Raw genomic sequence first — 20,123 nt, forward strand, 5'->3', positions numbered from 1 at the left:
TCCCAGTATCAAAGTTTCTGAGCTTTCGGGTGACACAAAGGGAATTTGAACACATCGTCAAACTTGAGGGCAATGCTGGGCCAAGCTTTCCTCTACAAACATTCACAGAATTTCTAACTTCAGTCACAGGATATTTACATGTATATCTCTCTGTAGACGCTATCACACAGCATCCCAGCGTTCGGCCCACACGTTGCCCTCATTCCCTTAAATTTCCCCTCCTACCAGAATCAACTTTTATTCCTGCAACTTTATTTTTTTTTCTTTTGTTGCCTTTTATTTGAGAGTTTGCTATGATGTATCATAGAGTTGATATTGATATTTGCACTTGAATTGTTATTGCTCATGTAAAGAAATGTCTGGATTTTGTATTGTCTTTTTAAAATGAATGGAATTGGTGTTCTTATTTTTTTGTAGCTTGTTTGTTCATGAAATGCTCACCCACGGTTTAGTCTATAGAGATGATACACATAACAATATCAACTGTAAAGGGAAAAAAACAAAAATATACAGAGGTGAATGAAACAAGTTTGTACTTGTTACTGCCCCAAACACTTATCAAAATAAACATACTGTATTTCAGTTTCACTTCAAATAAATTTAATGTCTGTATGGTGAAGTTATACAAATTTTGCGCAAATAAGAAAATATACAAGTTTTGTGCAAATAAGAAAATATCATTAGTGTTATTGAAGATTTGAAAAATAATTTCTTTTTGGAGGAAGAAATTTATAGCTTGAGAGATTATTTGCATCCTCCACTGGCTGCTGTTTTATAGTTTTAACCAGGTTTGACTGAGTACACTTTCAGCCAGCATGTCAGCTCCTCGCGTAAAAGCGATGTGCTGAAGGAAAATAAGAACACAAGTAAATATAGGATCCAAATATTGCAAAGCTCAAATCAAGTTCAACTACAGTAACTCAAACAGCAGTTATTTAGATACCTGGTCTGCATTTCGGGAGATCAGGGAGCCAGCGACCATCACTACCACAGGTCACTCTGGTCGGTCCAGTGATGAAGAAGCGCGGGTTACACTCAATGGATATGGTTTCCCTGTACTCGTACATGTGATTCTGAGGCCTCCTCCAGGAGGCGTTGGCCACATTTGGAGATGGACATGTAATTTCTGTGGGGGAAAAAAAAAACTTTTTTTTTTTTTAGTTTTGATTCTATTTTTGACATAAGAATGAACAAACTTTGGGTAAAGTTGTTTAAATGTTGCTGTGTCAGTAACGGTGGTCTGTAGGACCTTTGCATGTAGGAGGAGGCGCGCTCCATGTCCCGTTCTCGGTACACGAAATCTCCCTTCTTCCTGCAAGGGTTCCCACACGGCACCGATAGCGAAGCACAGTCCTGTATGTGTATGGTGGCTCCTGGAATCCTTCTATCTGTGCATTCGGCACTTCCGGAGGCTCCGCACACTCCACAGCTAAAGGAGATACAGTCAGTGTGATGTGAGATTCAGACGAATTGATATTTCATCTATCAAATCTTGTGTCCACTCACTGCACCTTCACAATCAGCAACACGTCCGTCCCAGCCGTCACTCCTGCAGCTTCTAGTTGCCTGTCCTACAAGGACATACCTGATGATAGGATGTGCAGAAAAGAAACATATTTTTTCTATGAAGTAAGATTAAAGAATAATGGTATGAGAATTAAAAGGCAGCATAGTGCAGGGAAGGATCCAGTTTTTCCTTACCCCTCATCACACGCAGCTGTAGCCGTGTCTCCAAACTCTACTCCCGTATATGTGATCTGCCCATTCAGAATCTCTCCTGCAGAGCCACATAGTTTTCCTTTTCAGGAAAGAAAAAGACGGAGTGAAGGATTTGCCCAAAAAAAAAAAACAAGCCACTGGTTTCTTATTTTTGAGCGCAGATCTATACTGCGACAGAATAACCAGGTACAGCAACTGTTTTACACAAATGCTCGATGGTGAAGAATGCGACAGTTCTTACTTTGACACTTCAGATACACTGGCGTCCACTTTCCCTCTGTACAAGTGCTGTATTTACTGCCACCTGCTGGACTATACCCAACCTCACACACATAGTGGATTCTGTCACCAGAAGCAAAAGAAGTCATAGTGATGTACTTGTCAGCAGGGTGGAGGTTGGGGAGTGTTGGTGGTGCACCACATCCACCTGCAGTATAGATGTCGATAAGAGCAAAGTGTCAGCACACAAACTTTCAACGATCTTAATCCACTGATCAAAGACAAGTGGCTTTCAGCTTGTCCCTTCAGGCGTCTCCACAACTGAATATATTTGGCATGAGCTTTTACGCCGCATGCCCTTCCATTTTTAAACGGGTTCTGGACCGGCACCAGGGTGGCCCACGCGGCGTGGGGTGGGATTCGATCCCAAGGCCTTGTGCATCACAACCCAATGCTCTACCGCTGAGTCACCAGGCCGCCTAACAATCTTAACTAAAAAACTGAAGTGGTAAAACTTATCATACTGTGTCTTCACGATAAAAGATTAAACGTACGTTTTCTGTCATATGACTGTGTAGTTTTGAAAGGTGAGGGCCGGCAAAGCGGGGGTTTAGGCTGCCACAGGCCACTAGGGCCACAGGTGAGGTGCTGAGCTCCATCCAGCTGGAAACCCTCACTGCAGGCGATGGTCACATTGTCTCCCACCTGGTAAACGGAGACATTCCCACTGCCTTTCACAGAGTTGGCCACTTCAGGAGCGCGGCAGGTCTCTTCCACTGATGAGGAAAAGAAAACTAATTTTCCACTGGAGTAAATAAAACAGCAGCTTATCTCTGCAGCAAAGCTTTAAAAAAAAAAACAGTATTTTTAATAATAGCTTTTTACTGTTGTATGTAGTTCAAATTACTAATTGTAACATTTTATATACTATTGGTTACTTTTAATCTACAGAATAAACTGAAGGTAATAGTAAATTGAGTGCTTACACTCTCTTGCCACATGAAGTACACCTGTACAATCTAATGCCAACTAATACAGCGGCTCTGCTTCGAACGCCATGTTTCTGAGGTTATAATTTACTATTTACTAGGTTTAACTCTGGATACCTGACACGAAACCAAACCCTCGGTTTGCATTTGATTTTAAATTATACCACAACTTAAACATAGGTATGACTTCACAGAGATAAACGAAATATCCATTGTGTCACTGATGTAATGGAAAAATTGTTGACTAAATTAAAGGATTAGTCACAATACTTGTAATGTGAGTCACATTCAGGTAATAGTTACTCATTCCTCTCTGGCCATTTAATATCACCTTTTAATCAAGGTGAACAAAGAAAATGAATGGGTTTAATATATAATCCAGTGGCACAGCTATTACCCACCTTCACAAGAGGGGAATTCCCCAGTCCAGCCAGACCTCTTGCATATCATATAGTTCAGTCCCTTCAGGGTGTATCTGTCAACACAGGGACAGTCAAACACACATCCAGTCTTATTTTGACCAGGTTTTACATGAGCCTCAAAGACACAACTTACCCCTCATTGCACATCGCATAGACTTTCTCCCCAACTAATGAACTCCCTTGATACAGGAACTGCCCGTTGGGTAAATCCCCGACGTTGCCACATGACTTCTCTGTAAGGAACGAGTTAATGGTCAATCAGAACAAGGAACAAGGATGAAATCTGATAAATCTGATTTTCACGATAGGAAGGGGGAAAAAAAGCTCTTTATTTTACCAAACTGCAAAACAACCTGCATTCACTGAGCTGCCGCTACATGCCAACCTCAGTGCGATTACAAACACATCACATGTCTTCAGTATGGACAGGGGGACAATGACAGAGACAGATTGATGTCGATAAGCTTAAGACAGACTTGAAATAATGTGGACCCACACTTTACGTGGTCAGATAATGGGAATAATACGCTGTATACATAAATCCATGTGTTCTCCTCTGCCTTACTAAATAACCTTTGTCTGAGTATTCAGAGTCTGAATAACGTGCAGATTTCACACAGAGGCACCAGGGGTCGTTTCTGAGCTGCACCATAAACACATCAAACCATGAGAAATTCCAGAGAACCTCTGCCAATATCTCACCGACATCAATCATCTACTGAAAACAACTTTGACCTTACTTTTCTTAAATTACTACTGGATTGCAGATACAACGTGGATAGTACTTACTTTCACATTTTAGAGTCAGCTTGGTCCATTTCCCATCAACACACTCTACGGCTCTGGAGCCTCTGGTTGGAGTGAAGTCCTTTGTGCAGTGATAATAAACCTTGTCCCCAGTGCTGAACTTCTGTCCGGTCCTGTACTTCTTAGCTATCCTGGTGTTTGGGTGTCTTGGTGGTGCCGAACATTTCTTTTCTACTTGAGCTGTTTTTAGAAGATCAACAACCATCAGCGAACATCACAAAATAGGACATTCACAAAAAAATTTTTTTTTTCATTCCCCAACATAAATTAACTTACCTGTGGCAAGCAAAGCAAAGGATAAAATCAGAATATTCCACCCGACACTCCTCATGTTTGTCTTGTGCGTTGATCAGGGCGAAAACAAGTCCTAGTGTGGCAACAGGAGGATGAAGGAATTTATAGAAGAGGGAGGGGGCGGCTCAACGGGAGCAGGATGTGGTGCCGTGCTGTTCCCAACCATTACAGCCTCTTAATTCAAATAAGGAAAAAGCAGACACATCTGTAATAGGCATGAACAGGGAAACACTGTAAACTTTTCTGAAGTGTCAGTATGGTCGAATAAAAATGTATAATTCCAGTGGGACTGTGAAGTCCTGAAGTAAACATTGGTGGTAACTTTTCTAATGGTTAGAGCAAAGGGAAAAAAGAAAAAGACATGTTTGGGACATTTAGGACAGATGTGGGAAGTTTTTAAAACATTATACTTCAGCTACTAATGGCTAAGTAGACAATCATTGTTTATTGTTTTTGGCCTTCAATCTAATAAATCTAATAAAACATCTAATAAATCCTCCTAATATCGTATTTACCTTTCAACTTTAACTAAACAGGTTTTTCCTCTTTTCGCTCAGTTAAAGAGTCTTCAGCCTCTTTAAAGAAAGGTCTGGCTGTTGAAATGATTTCAAACTGGTGGGATTTGGGGGGTTGGGAAAGAGAGCTTAAACACCATGGTTTTATTCACCATGACGGAGTTTGAGGCCAAACCCGTGTAGGTCAGATTTAGCATCTTAACACCACAATGATGAAAGCTTTAGACACACGAGAAAGAAATGTGCCTTGCAAATGGCTTAAACAGTTTAAACAGCGTCACCTGTGGAATGAATGTAGCTTTTCTCTGTGTTTTCTTTTCTTTCTACCATTGCTGGTTTTGGTCTGAAGAAAAGTCTCAAATTAAATAGCCTCACTCAACTGCTTACAACTTACAGACATCTAACCTGTTTTAAGAGGTCTTCACATGAAGACCATCACATTAGAGGACATAAGCCACAAAGTTCAAGTAACAGAGCAGCGAGACTCTTAAAACATTTACTTAGACTATGTGAGATTAATCCAGTTGCCCTGATTGGCAAGGCTGAAATATTTGGCAAAAAGACACTGGAATCTCACATGTCGGCTGCTATAGCTTTTGGGGATTTTTTATTTCCGTGAAGTACAATCCCCAAACAAACAGATAAGATTAGCAACAGAAAATGAAATTAAAAACTAGGAAGAATGACACGTGCTGCAGATGTGATAAAGAAGCTGGGACACTGGTGCATTTCATTGTGCACTAGTGCACATACAGTAGTTATTTCAGTATTCAAAGCACTTGCAGTGCACAGTTTGTATTGCAGCTTTTAATTTAAATTCAAATTTGTCCCATACATGTAATCAAGCAGAATGATCCTGGATGTCTGATGTTTTCAAAAGTACTGTGTCTCTCATTATTTCATAAATTTAATTTTTTAATCCTCAAAAAGCTGCAGGACGAGCACAACTTTGCACAGAAAGAAAATGTTTACATGAAGTACAACTACAACACTGCACACTATAAAAATGAAGGTTATTTGCCTTGTGTCAGTCCATGTTGTCTTATTGCAGTCCCCCATGTTTACACTCCTCGCTAACAAAGCGGTCTGGCTTATGGTTACACGAACATTGATGCTCGTATTAATTTTACAAGCTAAAGTTAATCCAGTTAGAACTGTGCCTCAGCGTTTACTGAAGTTAAAACTCTCTCTTTAAATATCTGTAAAGTATTTTTGTTTAACATCCGTAATCAGCATGGAAATTAATCAGAGCTTTTTATCTGAATCTGCTCATTCAAGGATCTTTGCAGACATCAACAAAGCAAATTCCAGATTCAGTTCTCTAATTTAAAGTTGATTATTTTCGTCTTTCCTTCTCGTCCTCCCAGATGACGCATTTAACAGCCAGTAAAAGTGATTTACTTTCATGTTACATCATTTCGAACATTCAGTGAGTTCCTACTGAAGATCATAGTCATGTTGGGTTTAAAAAAAAAGCTGTGTGCCAGGGTTAGATTACGGAAAACAACATGTCACCATTACAAACAGAATGCACTGAAAGGTTGCCCACACATAGCAACACATAGTTAGTGGCGTAGATATGATTTACCTTCTCTTTGAAAATATGAAGTGATTCACACTATTGATGTCACATAATTTGTCTCATTACAGCTGAACATTTTTGTACTGTACTGTACATTATTCTAACTCATCTCACTAAAACATGTCAGCCACTGCTCTAAATGAAGCTCTGGAGGAAGTGTGAAATGCACTCTGTGGTGACGAATGGTGTGGCACGAGGTCATATGTCTGGTCGTCATACATACTCATACATTCAGGCTTTTCAAGAGCCAAAATAACATTAAGTAATCTGGGACAGTCAATGTAAAAACAGCAGAAAATTAAACTTTATTGATTAAAGATGCATAACAGTAGGCAAATACATTAAAGCTTTTTTAAAGACATAAACATATACCATCAGTCTTTCAATTGAGGGCAAACATTACATTTCAAAAATATAACCTTTTTTAATACTCTTGATCATAAGTGTGACAGAAATATACAGTTATCTGAGAAGATATAGAAGATATAGTTTGGTCAACCATATGGATATCATCAAGGCAACACTTACACACAACAGATCCTTTTTAAATTAAAACACATTAAAAAAAGCCAGTGTCTTTGAAATATCTGCATTGCTTTTGCGGAGTTTGTGTGCAGGTTATATTAGTTTATGTTCACAGTGGAAGGCTGATTACAGTATTAAAGCTGTTTGTGTAGAGGGAAAAATACACAAGATCATTTAAAAGAGAAATTACATAACCAGGGAAAAGCACAGTGATGTAGCTGCTGCACCTTTTCTAGGGCTAAATGACACATTTCATGACTTTTTCTATCATGAACCTGGACGGTGCAAACTAAACTTTAAATGCTTAAATGACATTTTAAGACTACGTGACTACAGGAAAGATATAAATTACCTGGGAAAGTAATTTAAGACACAAATCTGAAGACATTCTAAGGCTGTGCCTGGCTCCTTTAAAGAGAGACACTCTTACAGTAAAACCAGAGGCAATTCACAATCAACATTGATAACAGCATAACATGAGTGGAGTGGGCTGGTAAGTAATGGATGCATTTTTAGAGTTGCTACAGTACATACTAAAAATGTTTATAGTACACAACTAAACTGTGTGATTTAAAGATTTAAATCTTTATCAGCTTGGTAACGGTATTTTTTTAGGGTATTTGATCTTGTGCACAATCAATATACAGGATTTAAAATTCATTGACTTTTTACATTCATGCGGAGAAATCTCAGTTTTGTTGTACACTCTATAACTAATGTGGACCACTGCAAAGTTTTAAAAGATGTCGTGCAAAGGGCTTTCAGGTCATGTCTGTATATCCACACCCACAGAGACACACATACCCTGTCCAACAAAAGCTGGACAGAGAACACAGGCATGGTGCATAATAGCGACTTAAGAATGTGGCGGCTAAAGTTTGTTGGGATTTTATCTCCTGGGCCTCAGAAATGGTGATAAAAATGTTAAGCCTGCAACAGAGATGTGTGAGATATTTGTGGATGGACAGTGTAGATGTTCTACATTACTGATAGGACAACAAAGTGATATACCTGTTTTAGTGCTTCTCTAACTCCGTACAGTCATCTGTGTCTGCTGCAGCGAAACCGTTCAGAGAGTCCTGGATGCAAAAGAAAGTTGGAGAATGTTGGCAGGGAAAAAGGGTTGTGTGAGGTTTGTTTTGACTTAACTTGAGCTAATTTTAAAGTCTGAGGTCACCAGCCAGAGTGAAAGTACTACTTTTCTGTCTCTGCTAATTTTATGAATAGAAGTAAATAATAAAAAAAGGTCACTTTGTGGGCAACAAGAAGCAACATCCCAAAAACAAACAAACAAAAAACAGATAAGCATTAGAGGATCAATTACTTCACAGCAAAGACATTTGTAAAGGACACGTTTGTGTCTTTAAACACCCACAACTGTAGTTTCGTAGAGAAGCAGTGATTTCTGATCTCTGGAGTAAAAAAATATATGGTGCACCAAAACTAATAGAAGGCAGAAAGCAGGCATCAGACAAGTAAAATATATTTCTTTTAAAAACTTCGAACTGTAGATATAATAACATTTATTGTACTTTCCTATTTATTAATTGTGCATTTTATTAATAAGCTTCTTTAAGCATCTTAGCTGGCTTAGTTTGTTCATGTTAAATTACCAGCTGAAAGGTTTTAGCCACTGTTACATTAACTTACATCTTCAGTGGTGCAGTTTGCTGTTCAAAATCTTATGGTACCAGTGCTACCAGTAAAGCCAGCTAAACAGTCCTTCTGCTGGCTAAATGTCCATAGGAGAAACACAAATACCACGGACCTACTCCTGCTTGGAGCGTACTGTACAAACTATAGAGTAGGAGAAAAAAGTGAAGCACTGCTTCTGAAAATGAAATACGTGAAGATAAAAAATATCCCTCGGTACCTTGCACAGCAGCAACACCGCTATAAGTGTGTCCTGAATTTCTCCACACGAAAAAAATAATGTGAACAAAGATCAAAAAACTGGAAAACTAATGAGATGAAAGGTAAAATGAAAACATGATGTCTGAAGGTTAAGAAAGTATGACAGTGTATTGCTGCCACCTTGACAGAAAACATATTTGCTCTCATTATAGTGAGAAATGTTTCTCTTTAATAACAGAGCAAATTATTATCTTCTAAAAACAAGAATACTCCAGAAAAACAAAAGTATCAAGTCATATTGTAAAAAAGTCATAGTATAACAAATTATAATAGGATACAAAGCAAATAGATTTTTTGTCAGTGTTGCAGCAACATGCGGATGCAAGAAGAAGACAAAACTACTTTAAATACATTTTCTGTTGGCTGCAAAGGAAATAATAGTATTGCTTTTTTAGTATACCAGCTGATTGAGGGTTACAGAAAAAGTATATTCCTTCCCCGGAAAAGGTTGTCTGAGTTGTTGACGTCTGCAGTTATGTTTCTTTTTTCTTTTTTTGTCAGGCTCTGAGCTCCATATCTATTTACTGCAGTGTCCCGACTAAATTACTTTGGCCTTTAAATGTTTTTCTTTTTGGGTGGGGAAAATATTACTTATGTCAAACAACATTTTTCTTAATGTTCAAACAACATCTTTAAGCATCATAAATGTGTGGAACATTATAGTCAAACACTGACCTCACTTTGAAGAAACTCCGCACCCTCAGAAGCCTCAGAGAACAGCATGTTGGGTAAAGTAGGTGCATGGGACAGGCGGGCATGTGGAGGGTTACCCATGCTGTAAAGACGAGGTCGTCTAATCTGGTCTTGGGTGGAGAGTGGAGTAAAGCTGTTCCTTCGGAGAAAAGCTGGATGCACCGCATCTGTTCTGACTTTATTCTAGTAAATAAAGATCAAGGTGACGTAATTAACAAATGTCTTGTATTGCTCAAAAAATAAATCTCCGTCAGGTCTGAAAGCACCATGTCTCATGTCAGTGACTGTGAACAATCACTGAAACAAAAAAAGCAACATGGACAAACAGCCATAAATATAAAACCTATTGTTATTTTGGTCTGCTCAGACAGGATATTGTACGAGAGGTTTAACAGTAAATGTGTTTATGTGTCAACACCCACTCTGTCTCGACACTAATTATCACAGATGTTAAAGATTTGGGTGCTAATTTTTATACCTTTCATTTATATTGGGCTTGTTATTTACCGTTATTTGTGAAGCACAAATCTCTTTTAATATTTCTCTGAGCTTTCTCTGATCATTGATTACATTTATGACTCTTGTTGACAGTTGATGAGAGTTTAAACAGGAACGTGCTGAAAATATGATTTTATTGGGGCTATAACCAGTCAGAGATGTGCCAAATAGTTACACTTAACTAATTGTGACGTGTAACTACTGGCTGCGCTGGCAATCTTAACCGACTTAAACAATACAACGCACACTATTTTTGCTTTTGTTTATGAAGCTTCAACCAGGAAACAGGAGCAAACAGCTGCCCTGGCTCTGCCCACAAGCAGCAAGTACTGTCTACTGGCATTTTACTAGGCACAATGCACCATACTAAACTGGCAGCATACATATGACAAAATATTTTAAAAAGTCAGAATCTTACTAGTGGTCTGTCCCTGTGGGTGCTGACAGCCTCCACCATTAGGTCAAAAGTGTCCACCTTACAGCCTAGAAGACAGGCAGGAGAAAATTATGTCACAACACAAGTAAATGGAAAAAAAATGAGGTTTACTTTACAAATGAATAGAGTACTGACATACCGTACGCCATAGGGGTGAGTTTTAGGACAGCGTGCAGGGGACACTTCAAGTAGGGAAGGTCACCTATGCCAATAAAAACAAAGTGAGACTTGTGAGACTCTCTGTGCTGCTGAGTGAGTGGATTTCTCTCTCATGTCTGGGATAACACAGCACTGAGTACAGATAGCTGCATAGCACAACAGTTAAGAAAGTGCATGTTGTTAAGTCTGCAGTGCAACATGTCCCACACTGCAGGGGGATAAAGTTGGTTATTGGTTTGCCACCAATCTGTGGCAAACTGCAACTAAATATTGTGGAACTATTTGAGAAAAATGTTCCTCAGTATTAAATAGTGAGAATTCTGAAGATCCCACCATCTACAGCTTATAATATCATCTACAGATTCAGATAATCAGGAATCTCTGTGCCCAAGGGACTTCTTTGGAGTTAGAGTTGGAAACACGGGAAACTGACTGTCTGTCTATAAGAAGTAATATTTTTCCTTTGTGCTGCTGTTTGTATCGATTTTTGGGGGGAAAATTTTTAGGATTTGTCAAGACAAATGCTTTGTACAATGTCTTCATTGTGATGAATCATGATAGGATGTCAAATTAAAGCCACTGTGTTCTTTGCAGGAGAAAGCAAGACCTGGTGGGAGGATACAACTCCCACCTAACAAGCTCCTAACCTAAGCCATTACCTAATCCTGTTATATAAGTCAAGGGTATATGGACTTACAGAACAAGGTCACTTAGAATTTAAATAGTACTGGCTTAAAACAGAACAAAAGTGGGCCTCAGGTCATACAAGCTTGGCAAACCTTTCTTTTGGAAGATATATGACATACTTGCTCGAACTTAGCCAGGCTGGATGGAGGGTCCATGGTTTCTACAGAGAAGATACTGTGTCCGCATTCTGGCTGGACCAGCTGGTGAAATTTTTAAGCCTATTGTTTTGTTGAAATACAAAAATATTGACCTGAGCACTATGAAAAAGGTTTCCACTAAGGATCCATATTGTTATGCATCCTTTTCCCCTCTATCCTGATTATTATTCGAGTCACTGAAACACATCCCCACACCATCATCCTGCCACCACAACCTTTGTCTGAAGGGATGGCAGTAATGTATGAATTATTCTAAGTGCCTTTTGGCAAATTCCTGGGCGATGTTATGTTTGTATGTCCTTTGTAAGGTTCTTTTATTTCTGGATCGCATTCATTAGGACGTCTGTTTTATTGAGGATTCCAAACATCTTTCATTTCAGATCGACTACCGAGGCTACTAGACACTAGCAGTACTGCTGATATTTTTTTGTATCCTTCCTCAGATCTGACAGCGACATGATCCCGTCTTGCAAGTGTAAAGACAATTCTCTCAACCCGCTGGCCTTGTTTCGGTGCAACATAAAACATCAGCTGTGAGACCTTATAGACGGACGGTTGGTGTTTTTTGTAATTTTGTAATTATTTCCAAGAAATTCAAATAATTTAGAAGATGTAAAAGCCACTGAATTATCACTGAGGAGGAAGCAAGTGTGCATGTAATAACAAAGCATCAGAATATGTATGTATGTATGTATCTGTGAACAGTGGAGAACTCTTCATACACGCTGTAATGGTGTATTGGTAAATTGAATGATCTCTCCAGTGCGTCTTTAACAGCCCCCTTAGGAACGTTTAGTTATGCTGCAACATTAAACTGTTTTTCAGGTATCAAGGGAACAATATGGCCTTGAACAACCACATTGTTTTGACTTTGTTAAACAAGAATCACTGGAGTAAAACAGTCGTGTAAGCTTTGTTTTGTCCTCATTCATTGTAAATAGGGTGGCCGAAACCTTCGAACCACCTATTCTTACAATGCCCACTTTGACCCGAATAATAAACATCGTAAAAGTACAATTCAAAGTAGAGTTGCTGCATGAGATTGTACAGGTGTACCTAATATAGTGGCCAGTAAGTGTATAAGTGATGAAAACATGTGTGTATGCCCATACCTGCACTCTTGTCCAGGAAATAGGCGAGCAAGCAGCGCATGACGGCCTGGTGGCAGATGACCAGAACATTGCCCTGCCGCTCCAGCTCCATGATGACTGGCTCCAGTCGCTGAACCAAGTCCTGGTAGGACTAGAGAAATAGGAAAGGTGCATGTCTAATCAAAAGACATAGATGGGTTGGTTCAGATTTTTCAGATGAACAGATCATCTGTCCTGAACAATAATATTATGACACTGTGACATTATGACCATTTGCATAAACCTACTAATTAAGCTACCCACTATTATCATTTACAAACCCCTGGACTAATCTTTCTCTCATACTGTTTGTGCAAGACACATACTGTGCATCGTGCTCACCTGTGCCCAGCTTGTTTATTGTTTGTTGTCTAAGTGCCTTGATCTTGTCACTGTGAGTTCTAAAAACCATAAAAGCCAATTATGCTGATTCAGATTTCATGAAGTATGTCATTTTTTTGGTTTTCTATTTTTTCAATAATCAGCGTTATTAGTGGCACCTTTTTATGATAAATATTACAAACAGCCTGTGTCCTGCATTAGTAGAGCTACAGGTCGTATTTTACCTGGCAGACTCAAGCTGTAACACTTTTGTTCATCATCTGACATGACAAAACATATTTCCCTCACCTTAGAGAAATAAAAATGTTGCAATACAGCAATAAAACTGATGCAGCCCTAGTCTTTTTGTCCGGTTAATGAGAAGAAAATATGACCCAATGCCACCTCATTTGTTGTTGCACATGGGAGGACCTCTTACCTCTCCTCCAGGGTAGCGGTAATGATACTTGTCCTGATCCCTCATGGCGTACTCCTCTGGGTACTTTTCCTCAATACTGCTATAGGTCATCTCTTCACACACTCCCTGAAACACATAAAAATAAAAGCATTAAGAACTTAGGACAGGCCTTGGCTGTGTGTCTGTCACATCTGGGATATTAAAAAGGGCGTACAGCGTCTATTTCATTGAGGATCTTCCACTGCTCATAGGGAACACCCAGCTCCTCTGCCGTCTGAATGGTGCGCCTCAGCTGGCTGGTCCAAACTTTCAGGTCTGAAAGTTGGTGCTCTTCCACAAAACCCTTCAGTGCTGCTGCAAACTAATAAAAAGAACACATAAAAGATATTTTTACGCTGGAGACCTGACATTTACAGACAGAGAAGAAGTGGAACTGGGAATGAAATTAAGTTAATCTGTTCATTTGTAGCGGCAGCATTGTGAAGCCGTGTGTCAGGGCTTGTGCTACTAAATGACCACCAGCAATGTGCTACCTGAACTTAAGTGTGTATTTTATATCTTGGCAAAATCATTTGAATTTGTCAAAGCTTGTTGAGGTGCACTGTACATTCTGTCCCTCGATGAGCTAGCTTAGCTTAGCACAAAGATTGGAAAATTGGGAAAAACTGATATCCAGTGCATTGAATAAAAAAAAAAAAAAAACTTGTAAAAATACTTTTTTAAATTAAGTAACATTTTTATATTTCTAAAATGTTAAGCTTTTCCTTTAAAACATAAAAACATGGGTCTATGTTTATGAAATTCAGAAACCTAATAGTGAGAAGATGTACAGTATCAAAGCACCTGTTTCCCTCTCTTTGACAATTCAGAGTCTCCCCCGATTAATCCTTCCATATTGTGATTGCTCTCTCCATGCCGACAGAGATAGATGGAGTGGGAGTGGACGTGGATGTTCATGAGGTAGTAGACAATCTTACTCTGGATGTAGTCCTGCACTCTGTTCACCAAGAACCGTCGGCCGACATTTATGACCTGGATAAAGGACAGGTTCCTGTAATTCGGAGTAACAGGAGCACATTAGAAAGTGAGTCAACAACTGGAGACTTTGATTAAAAAAAAAAAAAAAAAAGGATAAGTAAAGTATATCTTGTGCCTTTGGTGTAGTCTAAATATTCTGACATTTTATCTACCACATGCTACAGATTGATAAATTCTGTTTTTCACCGAGTAATTGTTTTTGTGCTGTGTATCTCCCACTAGAGCACTGCTTCAACTTGAGACTGCAAAATCTGCACCTCCTGATTGTTTCTATCGTTGTATTTATTAGTATTTGATTTATTTTATTATTAATATTACCTATGACCTTAGGACCTGAGTACCCTAATTCATTCACCTTCGAGTGTAACATGTTATGGAATTATAATAAACGTCCTTATCCTTATCCTTGAAAACCGTCTGTGTCAGCAGCTCTTTAGTTGTGACAAGGTTCATGAAAGTCAACAACTACTTCTCTCTACAATCAAAAGTTGTGTATGGCTTACTTTTAGTGTGTTTAAAAACATTTATGATGCAGTTTTGTTTCTGTTTAGTTAATTAATAATCAAGTCAAACAAACCACTGACAGTTTAACCACTTGGCAAGAGTTTAAACAGTTACACATGATGCATCGTGTATATGAGCTCCGAAAGTCAAAAGTAAGTAAAGAGCAGACATCAAGCATGTCTGCTGCAACTAAAGTCCCGTACCCCCCCTGCTGGACAGTTTCTGTAAACACATGTTTTTTACATCACAATGACTAGATTATCAACGACTAGAACACTTGGGTCTAGATACATTTTGCTTAGATTGGGTTAGTGAAAAGTATAAAACAGTGTCAAGGCAAAAAGATAAAAGGTCTTACTTGTCGTGTTCATCGGGATCTAAAGGTTGGTAAGTCACTTTGTAACATTCTATTCTCTTCAGAAAATCCTCCATGACGCGTTCTCTGTTCCTCTCAGGGTAATCTGGGCTGGACACCTTCACATCCTTGTTGAAAAGAGACATTTGCAAAGATGATTTATTCTTGGCTTTAAAGAAGTCGAGAACAACTATGAGCTCATTAATTTTGAAAAGCATAAAGCAAAACATAAAGGCATTTACCAGGATATTTTCAGCAATGACATCTGGATCGTCACATATCGATTCCACAAAAAACACCTAAACAGACACAATATTGCTAAGAAATTTCGAACCAGTGTAAATATAAGCTGAAGTGATTAAATCATCACTGGAAGTCTGACCTTGTAGGAGTTGCCTTTTGCAAAGTTAATGATGAGTTCCCTTCTCTCTCTGGTGGTGTTGGTGGCATCAAAAACCTGATGGACAACATGGGACATTCAAGTCAAACCGTATTTTTTCATAAGACAGAAAAAAGCCACTGTTCCGATTTTATGTCATTACAGCAATCTGGCCTCCTTCCTCATTGAGATAAGCCTTTACATCCTGCAGTGCCACCAGAGCACAATGTCTGTGTGGACACAGAAAACTTTAAATTAGAAATGAATGTTGTTAGTGGTTTACATTACGTATATCAGCAACAAGTAATGTGCTATTATAATTAAACAGGTTGTTTTCAATGGGCCTAGTAGAGGAAGATGATTCAGTCTACTACACCAAAGAAAGTAATGTAAGGAGGAACCATTTTACGTACTTTCTAATTTTCATTGCTTCTTCATTGTCGTGTCTGAAGAAATCATAGGATTTGTACGACTTAACTGCTTCTCTCCTATAAACTCCGAGGTTAAATACTGCAAGGCAACCAAGGGAGAGAGTCAGAATAGACACACATGCACAGTGAAAAGCATTTATTACATTCGCTCTGTCAAGGTGATGACGTTTATCTCAACCGCATCTGCCAAACCAGTTCTCCTGCTTGCCATTTATGCAACAAATAAAACAGCATTGCCTTTAGCACAATATTTTGACTGTAGTAGTATCCATGATGAATCCTAGCATCATGGTACCACCCTTCATTACTTAGGGGAGACACTAGTTTGATATTTCACTTAATAAAATCTAGCCTACCTGTTATTTGTTTAATTTTCTGTGTAAAGATCAAATGTTTTATTACGCATCCAACTCAAACAAATTGCTTCTGTACTGACCCTTGGTTGGCACTCCAATCCAGTTGAGGTAGCGCGTCAGCTTTTTGGACATGTAGGTTTTCCCCCTAGCAGGCAACCCAACCATCACTATCACAGTTGGAGAATTGGTCATGTAGGAGGCCCAAGCTGCAGTTTGCATACACAACATCCATGCATACACACACACACACACACACACATATCCCCAAACATAAGCATAGTTAATAAACATGTATGTGTTTACAGCACACCTCAGCATTTTCATTTCAAACTTGTCCCACTGCTTAAACGTCATTCCAACAAGTTTGTTTTGTAACAAATGGAACAGGAAAATGCAAACTCATGCACTGACAGCAAGCAGCGAGAGGGTTGTGAAATAATCAAAAAAAAAAAAAAAAGAGCGTAGCGTCTCTTTTTTTCCCCCCTTTTAGCACTTATGTCCTGTCTCTTGCTTGCAGATTAATGTAAAGTCCTGTTATTTAATAACCAAATTGAGTAGAACCACTGTGACCTTGTTGGCTGAAATATAATGTTGAAAAAACGTTTTTCCCCTTTTAATTCTGTGTTTAAGAAAGATCACCTTTAGCTTTGGCAAAATTAAACTGTCAAAACAAAGACCCCAACGAGACCAGACTTGACTCGAGATTCTATGAACAGCAGATGGGAGTGGTTCTATGTTCAATATGCATCTGGATGGAATTGTTTTAGATTCACTGCACATTCTAGAAAAAGGCCTCTTAGTGTTACTGTGTGGTTTATACTAAATCTACAGGCTGACTGAGAATGCTGACCTCATAAATTACAGTATTACCATCCTACAAAGGTGTAAGTGTGTGTGTGTACACTGTATACATGACATTTAGCAATCAGTGGCTGCTGCAACCTTATCATCTTTCTTTACTGATAGGAAGCAAAGTGTTAAATGTGTTCAAAGAACAATCACAGCACAGTGTTGCTGCTTTATATTTGATAATACAGTAGTAAAGCTGTACAGAGGTCAATCATTAATACAGAACAGGTTAGTACCTTAGGCAAAGTGTCAACATTTCACCTTCAGGGGACACAGAGGAAAAACAAACCACTCACAGCACTTCTTCTCATTGGCCCTGAGATCCATCTTTTTAACTTCCGCTGAGCGATCTGAAGCCACCACAGGTCTCTGTTGCCTGGCAGCCATGATGAGCCTGATCTGTGTCACAGCTGCTCTGGGAATGGCAAGATTTCGTCACTGGTAAAATAAGATCAGCATCTCTCTAACAGGGAGGAAATTACACAATTGTGGAATTAGATGGCAAAAACATTTTCCCTATGCAGCTATAGTTCAGTTAATATCTAGAGTAAAGAAACTGAAACCAGTAAATAATTTCTATTCTCGATTTTATTTCAATAGATTTAATAATCTTTTAGCCATTACTGAAAGAGTAATTTCTGAGAATCTGAGGTTTGAGATCTAGTCCAGATAAATTAAATAAACTGTATATAAAGAGAATTCATAACTAAGAACACATCAACACGACTTTTGCACTTATAATGAATTTTCCAAAGATGCCCTCTGGTGATCTCATAAGACAATAAAAGTCGTGGTTTGGTAACCTGTAAATTAATAGTAAAGTATCACCGCGACTTTTGTGACCATCACCGCGACGTGTTTCAGTGACAGTCAGAGCAGAAGGATGAATACCTCTACTGTGAGCAACATGCAGCTAGCTGGAAACTTCTGCATTTCTTCACTTTGCGACAGGAATCGTCGATAAAAAACGTTAAAACGTGGCGTATTTTCAAAGAAAATGGCTTAAGCTTACCATAAATCAACAAGTGCAGATGCAGACTTGCTTCTTCTCCTTACTTTGCCGCCTTTAATTGGCTTTGGCACTTTGCAAACACTACTTCCTCCTCTCGGTTGTTTCGGTCTCTCTGGCGTCTGCAGCAACCGGAAACTGGCGGTACCAGTGTTTCCAGGTGTGTTTTTCCAAAGTAAAACATTTTCACGGTAGCGTCTGAAATAGAATGAAAGGCACTTGAAAAAGACCTGTCAGTATTTAAATTGGTTAAAACGTTTCAGACTTTCCCAGCGGTGCCGTTTTTGTTCCAGACATAGATAACTTTGGTCCTTATTTGAAATTAATGATAATAACTTTTCTTTGCCATTAAACTTTACCTTTGAGACCTATATAATCAAAAGCATAAAATTCAGTACTACTGAAAATACACTGTACTTGTGCTTATGTATTTCAAGTACCTAGTATCAGCTTGCTGCTGTAATACCTACAGAGCAATTATAGTCCCTAAAGTAGAGCTGATTATTTCACAGATAAAAATGTGAGCCCATGAACTATCAACGATCAGATTTTTAATTTCTGAATCCAAAAACACTTTTTTGTATTTCATTTTAAAAACAACTAGACCGAACAGACAGAAGTGGTTGGTCGCTAATAGAAAAAGATTCCTCATTAACTCTATGGCCTTTGCTGACCTCTGTCTCAGAGGATGTGTAGTTTTGCTGAAGCGCACAGAACATTTTTCTTTCTCAAAGAGACCAGAAAATGTGAAATGATGCTCAGTTAGTTCTGATACTGTACTTAAAAAGTGTGATAAATGTGTTGCTCATGAAAATGGAGCTGAGAATAACGCCAATTAAACTTCACTTAGTAAAAGCTATACAATACATGGGAAAGCTGTCATGACATACAGAGAGACAAGGCTTAGAATAAAAATTTAAAGTGCAGTATGTATGAGCTGTTTAGAGACATGGTGGCTGCCACTCTATGTCAGCCAGTCACACAGAGATTTCACATTCAAAGTTTCACACTCAAAGTTTCAAGTTGGCTCTTTTTAGCCATATGGCTAAAAAAAAAAAAAAAGGATCTTAACTATTACGTGGTTTTATTTTGAAGGCGGTCTTGCTTTAGTTACCTCTGCGGAATTGACGTGTCTAGTCAAGGTTTGCTCCTACGTGATGAAGCCTGTGAGATGTGATGCAACCCAATGCTCATGACAGCATCCTCCAGCATTCCATTAAAAAACTACATTGAAAGAGTTAACAGCAGCCATTTGGTAACATAGAAGTGGAGTTGCAGGACATTGTGGGACAGCATCACCTTCTGTTGCAAAACCTAAACATAATTTAATCTTCCTTGTTTCACTTGTCTTTCTCACTTAATGCACTGCATCCTAAATATTGCAGAGGTCAGAAGATTTTGGCCCCTTTGCATTTGTAGTTTAAGAATTTCCCTCAATCTTTATACAAATCTTATACGTATACATACAATTGAATTAAAAGACTTGCACCTTTAGTAGTTTTTAATGTAATGTAATGTATTTAAGCATCCATCCATCCTTATCTAAACTTAAACACGTTAAGGGTCCCCTGGAAACTATCGTAGCTGCCACCATGCCTATTTATACCACATTTGATTAAATATACTCAAAAGATGATGCTGCTACAAGATTTGATCCATTGTACACAGTTAATTGATATGTTATACTTACTTTCGGGTTGGATTTTTCTCACATCC

At 38.6% G+C, this 20,123-nt stretch overlaps 2 protein-coding genes across 5 annotated transcripts; both read right to left on the reverse strand.

Moving 5' to 3' along the window:
- Positions 1–577: 577 nt before the first annotated feature.
- si:ch73-217n20.1 (membrane cofactor protein) lies at positions 578–4,587 on the reverse strand. The gene is made up of 11 exons (XM_067526618.1): positions 4,433–4,587; positions 4,139–4,336; positions 3,483–3,582; positions 3,329–3,402; positions 2,493–2,714; positions 1,961–2,146; positions 1,702–1,798; positions 1,512–1,585; positions 1,250–1,429; positions 944–1,126; positions 578–844 (listed from the first exon to the last, which is right to left on the reverse strand). The coding sequence occupies exons 1-11, from the start codon at positions 4,485–4,487 to the stop codon at positions 819–821; spliced, it is 1,395 nt and encodes a 464-aa protein (XP_067382719.1). The 5' UTR covers positions 4,488–4,587; the 3' UTR covers positions 578–818.
- A 2,242-nt stretch (positions 4,588–6,829) lies between these two features.
- Positions 6,830–18,559, reverse strand: LOC137139419 (6-phosphofructo-2-kinase/fructose-2,6-bisphosphatase 2-like). Of its 4 annotated transcripts, none has more exons than XM_067526619.1 (17): positions 18,411–18,559; positions 17,695–17,861; positions 16,630–16,755; positions 16,176–16,272; positions 15,926–15,992; positions 15,766–15,840; positions 15,626–15,682; positions 15,387–15,511; positions 14,330–14,537; positions 13,701–13,847; positions 13,508–13,612; positions 12,730–12,859; positions 10,753–10,815; positions 10,596–10,660; positions 9,662–9,862; positions 8,084–8,151; positions 6,830–8,002 (listed from the first exon to the last, which is right to left on the reverse strand). In XM_067526619.1, the coding sequence occupies exons 2-16, from the start codon at positions 17,783–17,785 to the stop codon at positions 8,089–8,091; spliced, it is 1,620 nt and encodes a 539-aa protein (XP_067382720.1). In that variant the 5' UTR covers positions 17,786–17,861; positions 18,411–18,559; the 3' UTR covers positions 6,830–8,002; positions 8,084–8,088. The 4 variants fall into 4 exon arrangements, with proteins under 4 accessions (XP_067382720.1, XP_067382721.1, XP_067382722.1 ...); XM_067526620.1 differs by having other exon boundaries at positions 17,695–17,808; positions 18,411–18,551; XM_067526621.1 differs by having other exon boundaries at positions 17,695–17,813; positions 18,411–18,537.
- Between the last annotated feature and the right edge of the window lie 1,564 nt (positions 18,560–20,123).

Source organism: Channa argus, chromosome 13 (genome assembly GCF_033026475.1).
Source record: "Channa argus isolate prfri chromosome 13, Channa argus male v1.0, whole genome shotgun sequence".
NCBI lineage: Eukaryota > Metazoa > Chordata > Actinopteri > Anabantiformes > Channidae > Channa > Channa argus.

Excerpts from the sequence above, each read along its gene's own strand:
- si:ch73-217n20.1 (XM_067526618.1), bottom strand. The coding sequence starts at position 4,487 with ATGAGGAGTGTCGGGTGGAATATTCTGATTTTATCCTTTGCTTTGCTT. Across the intron at positions 2,715-3,328 it reads GGAATTCCCCTCTTGTGAAG|TGGAAGAGACCTGCCGCGCT; the intron begins GTGGGTAATAGC and ends TTTCCTCATCAG. Across the intron at positions 845-943 it reads TCTCCCGAAATGCAGACCAG|CACATCGCTTTTACGCGAGG; the intron begins GTATCTAAATAA and ends ATTTTCCTTCAG.
- LOC137139419 (XM_067526619.1), bottom strand. The coding sequence starts at position 17,785 with ATGGCTGCCAGGCAACAGAGACCTGTGGTGGCTTCAGATCGCTCAGCG. Across the intron at positions 12,860-13,507 it reads ACCGCTACCCTGGAGGAGAG|TCCTACCAGGACTTGGTTCA; the intron begins GTAAGAGGTCCT and ends CTATTTCTCTAG. Across the intron at positions 8,152-9,661 it reads CGGAGTTTCTTCAAAGTGAG|GACTCTCTGAACGGTTTCGC; the intron begins GTCAGTGTTTGA and ends TTTTGCATCCAG.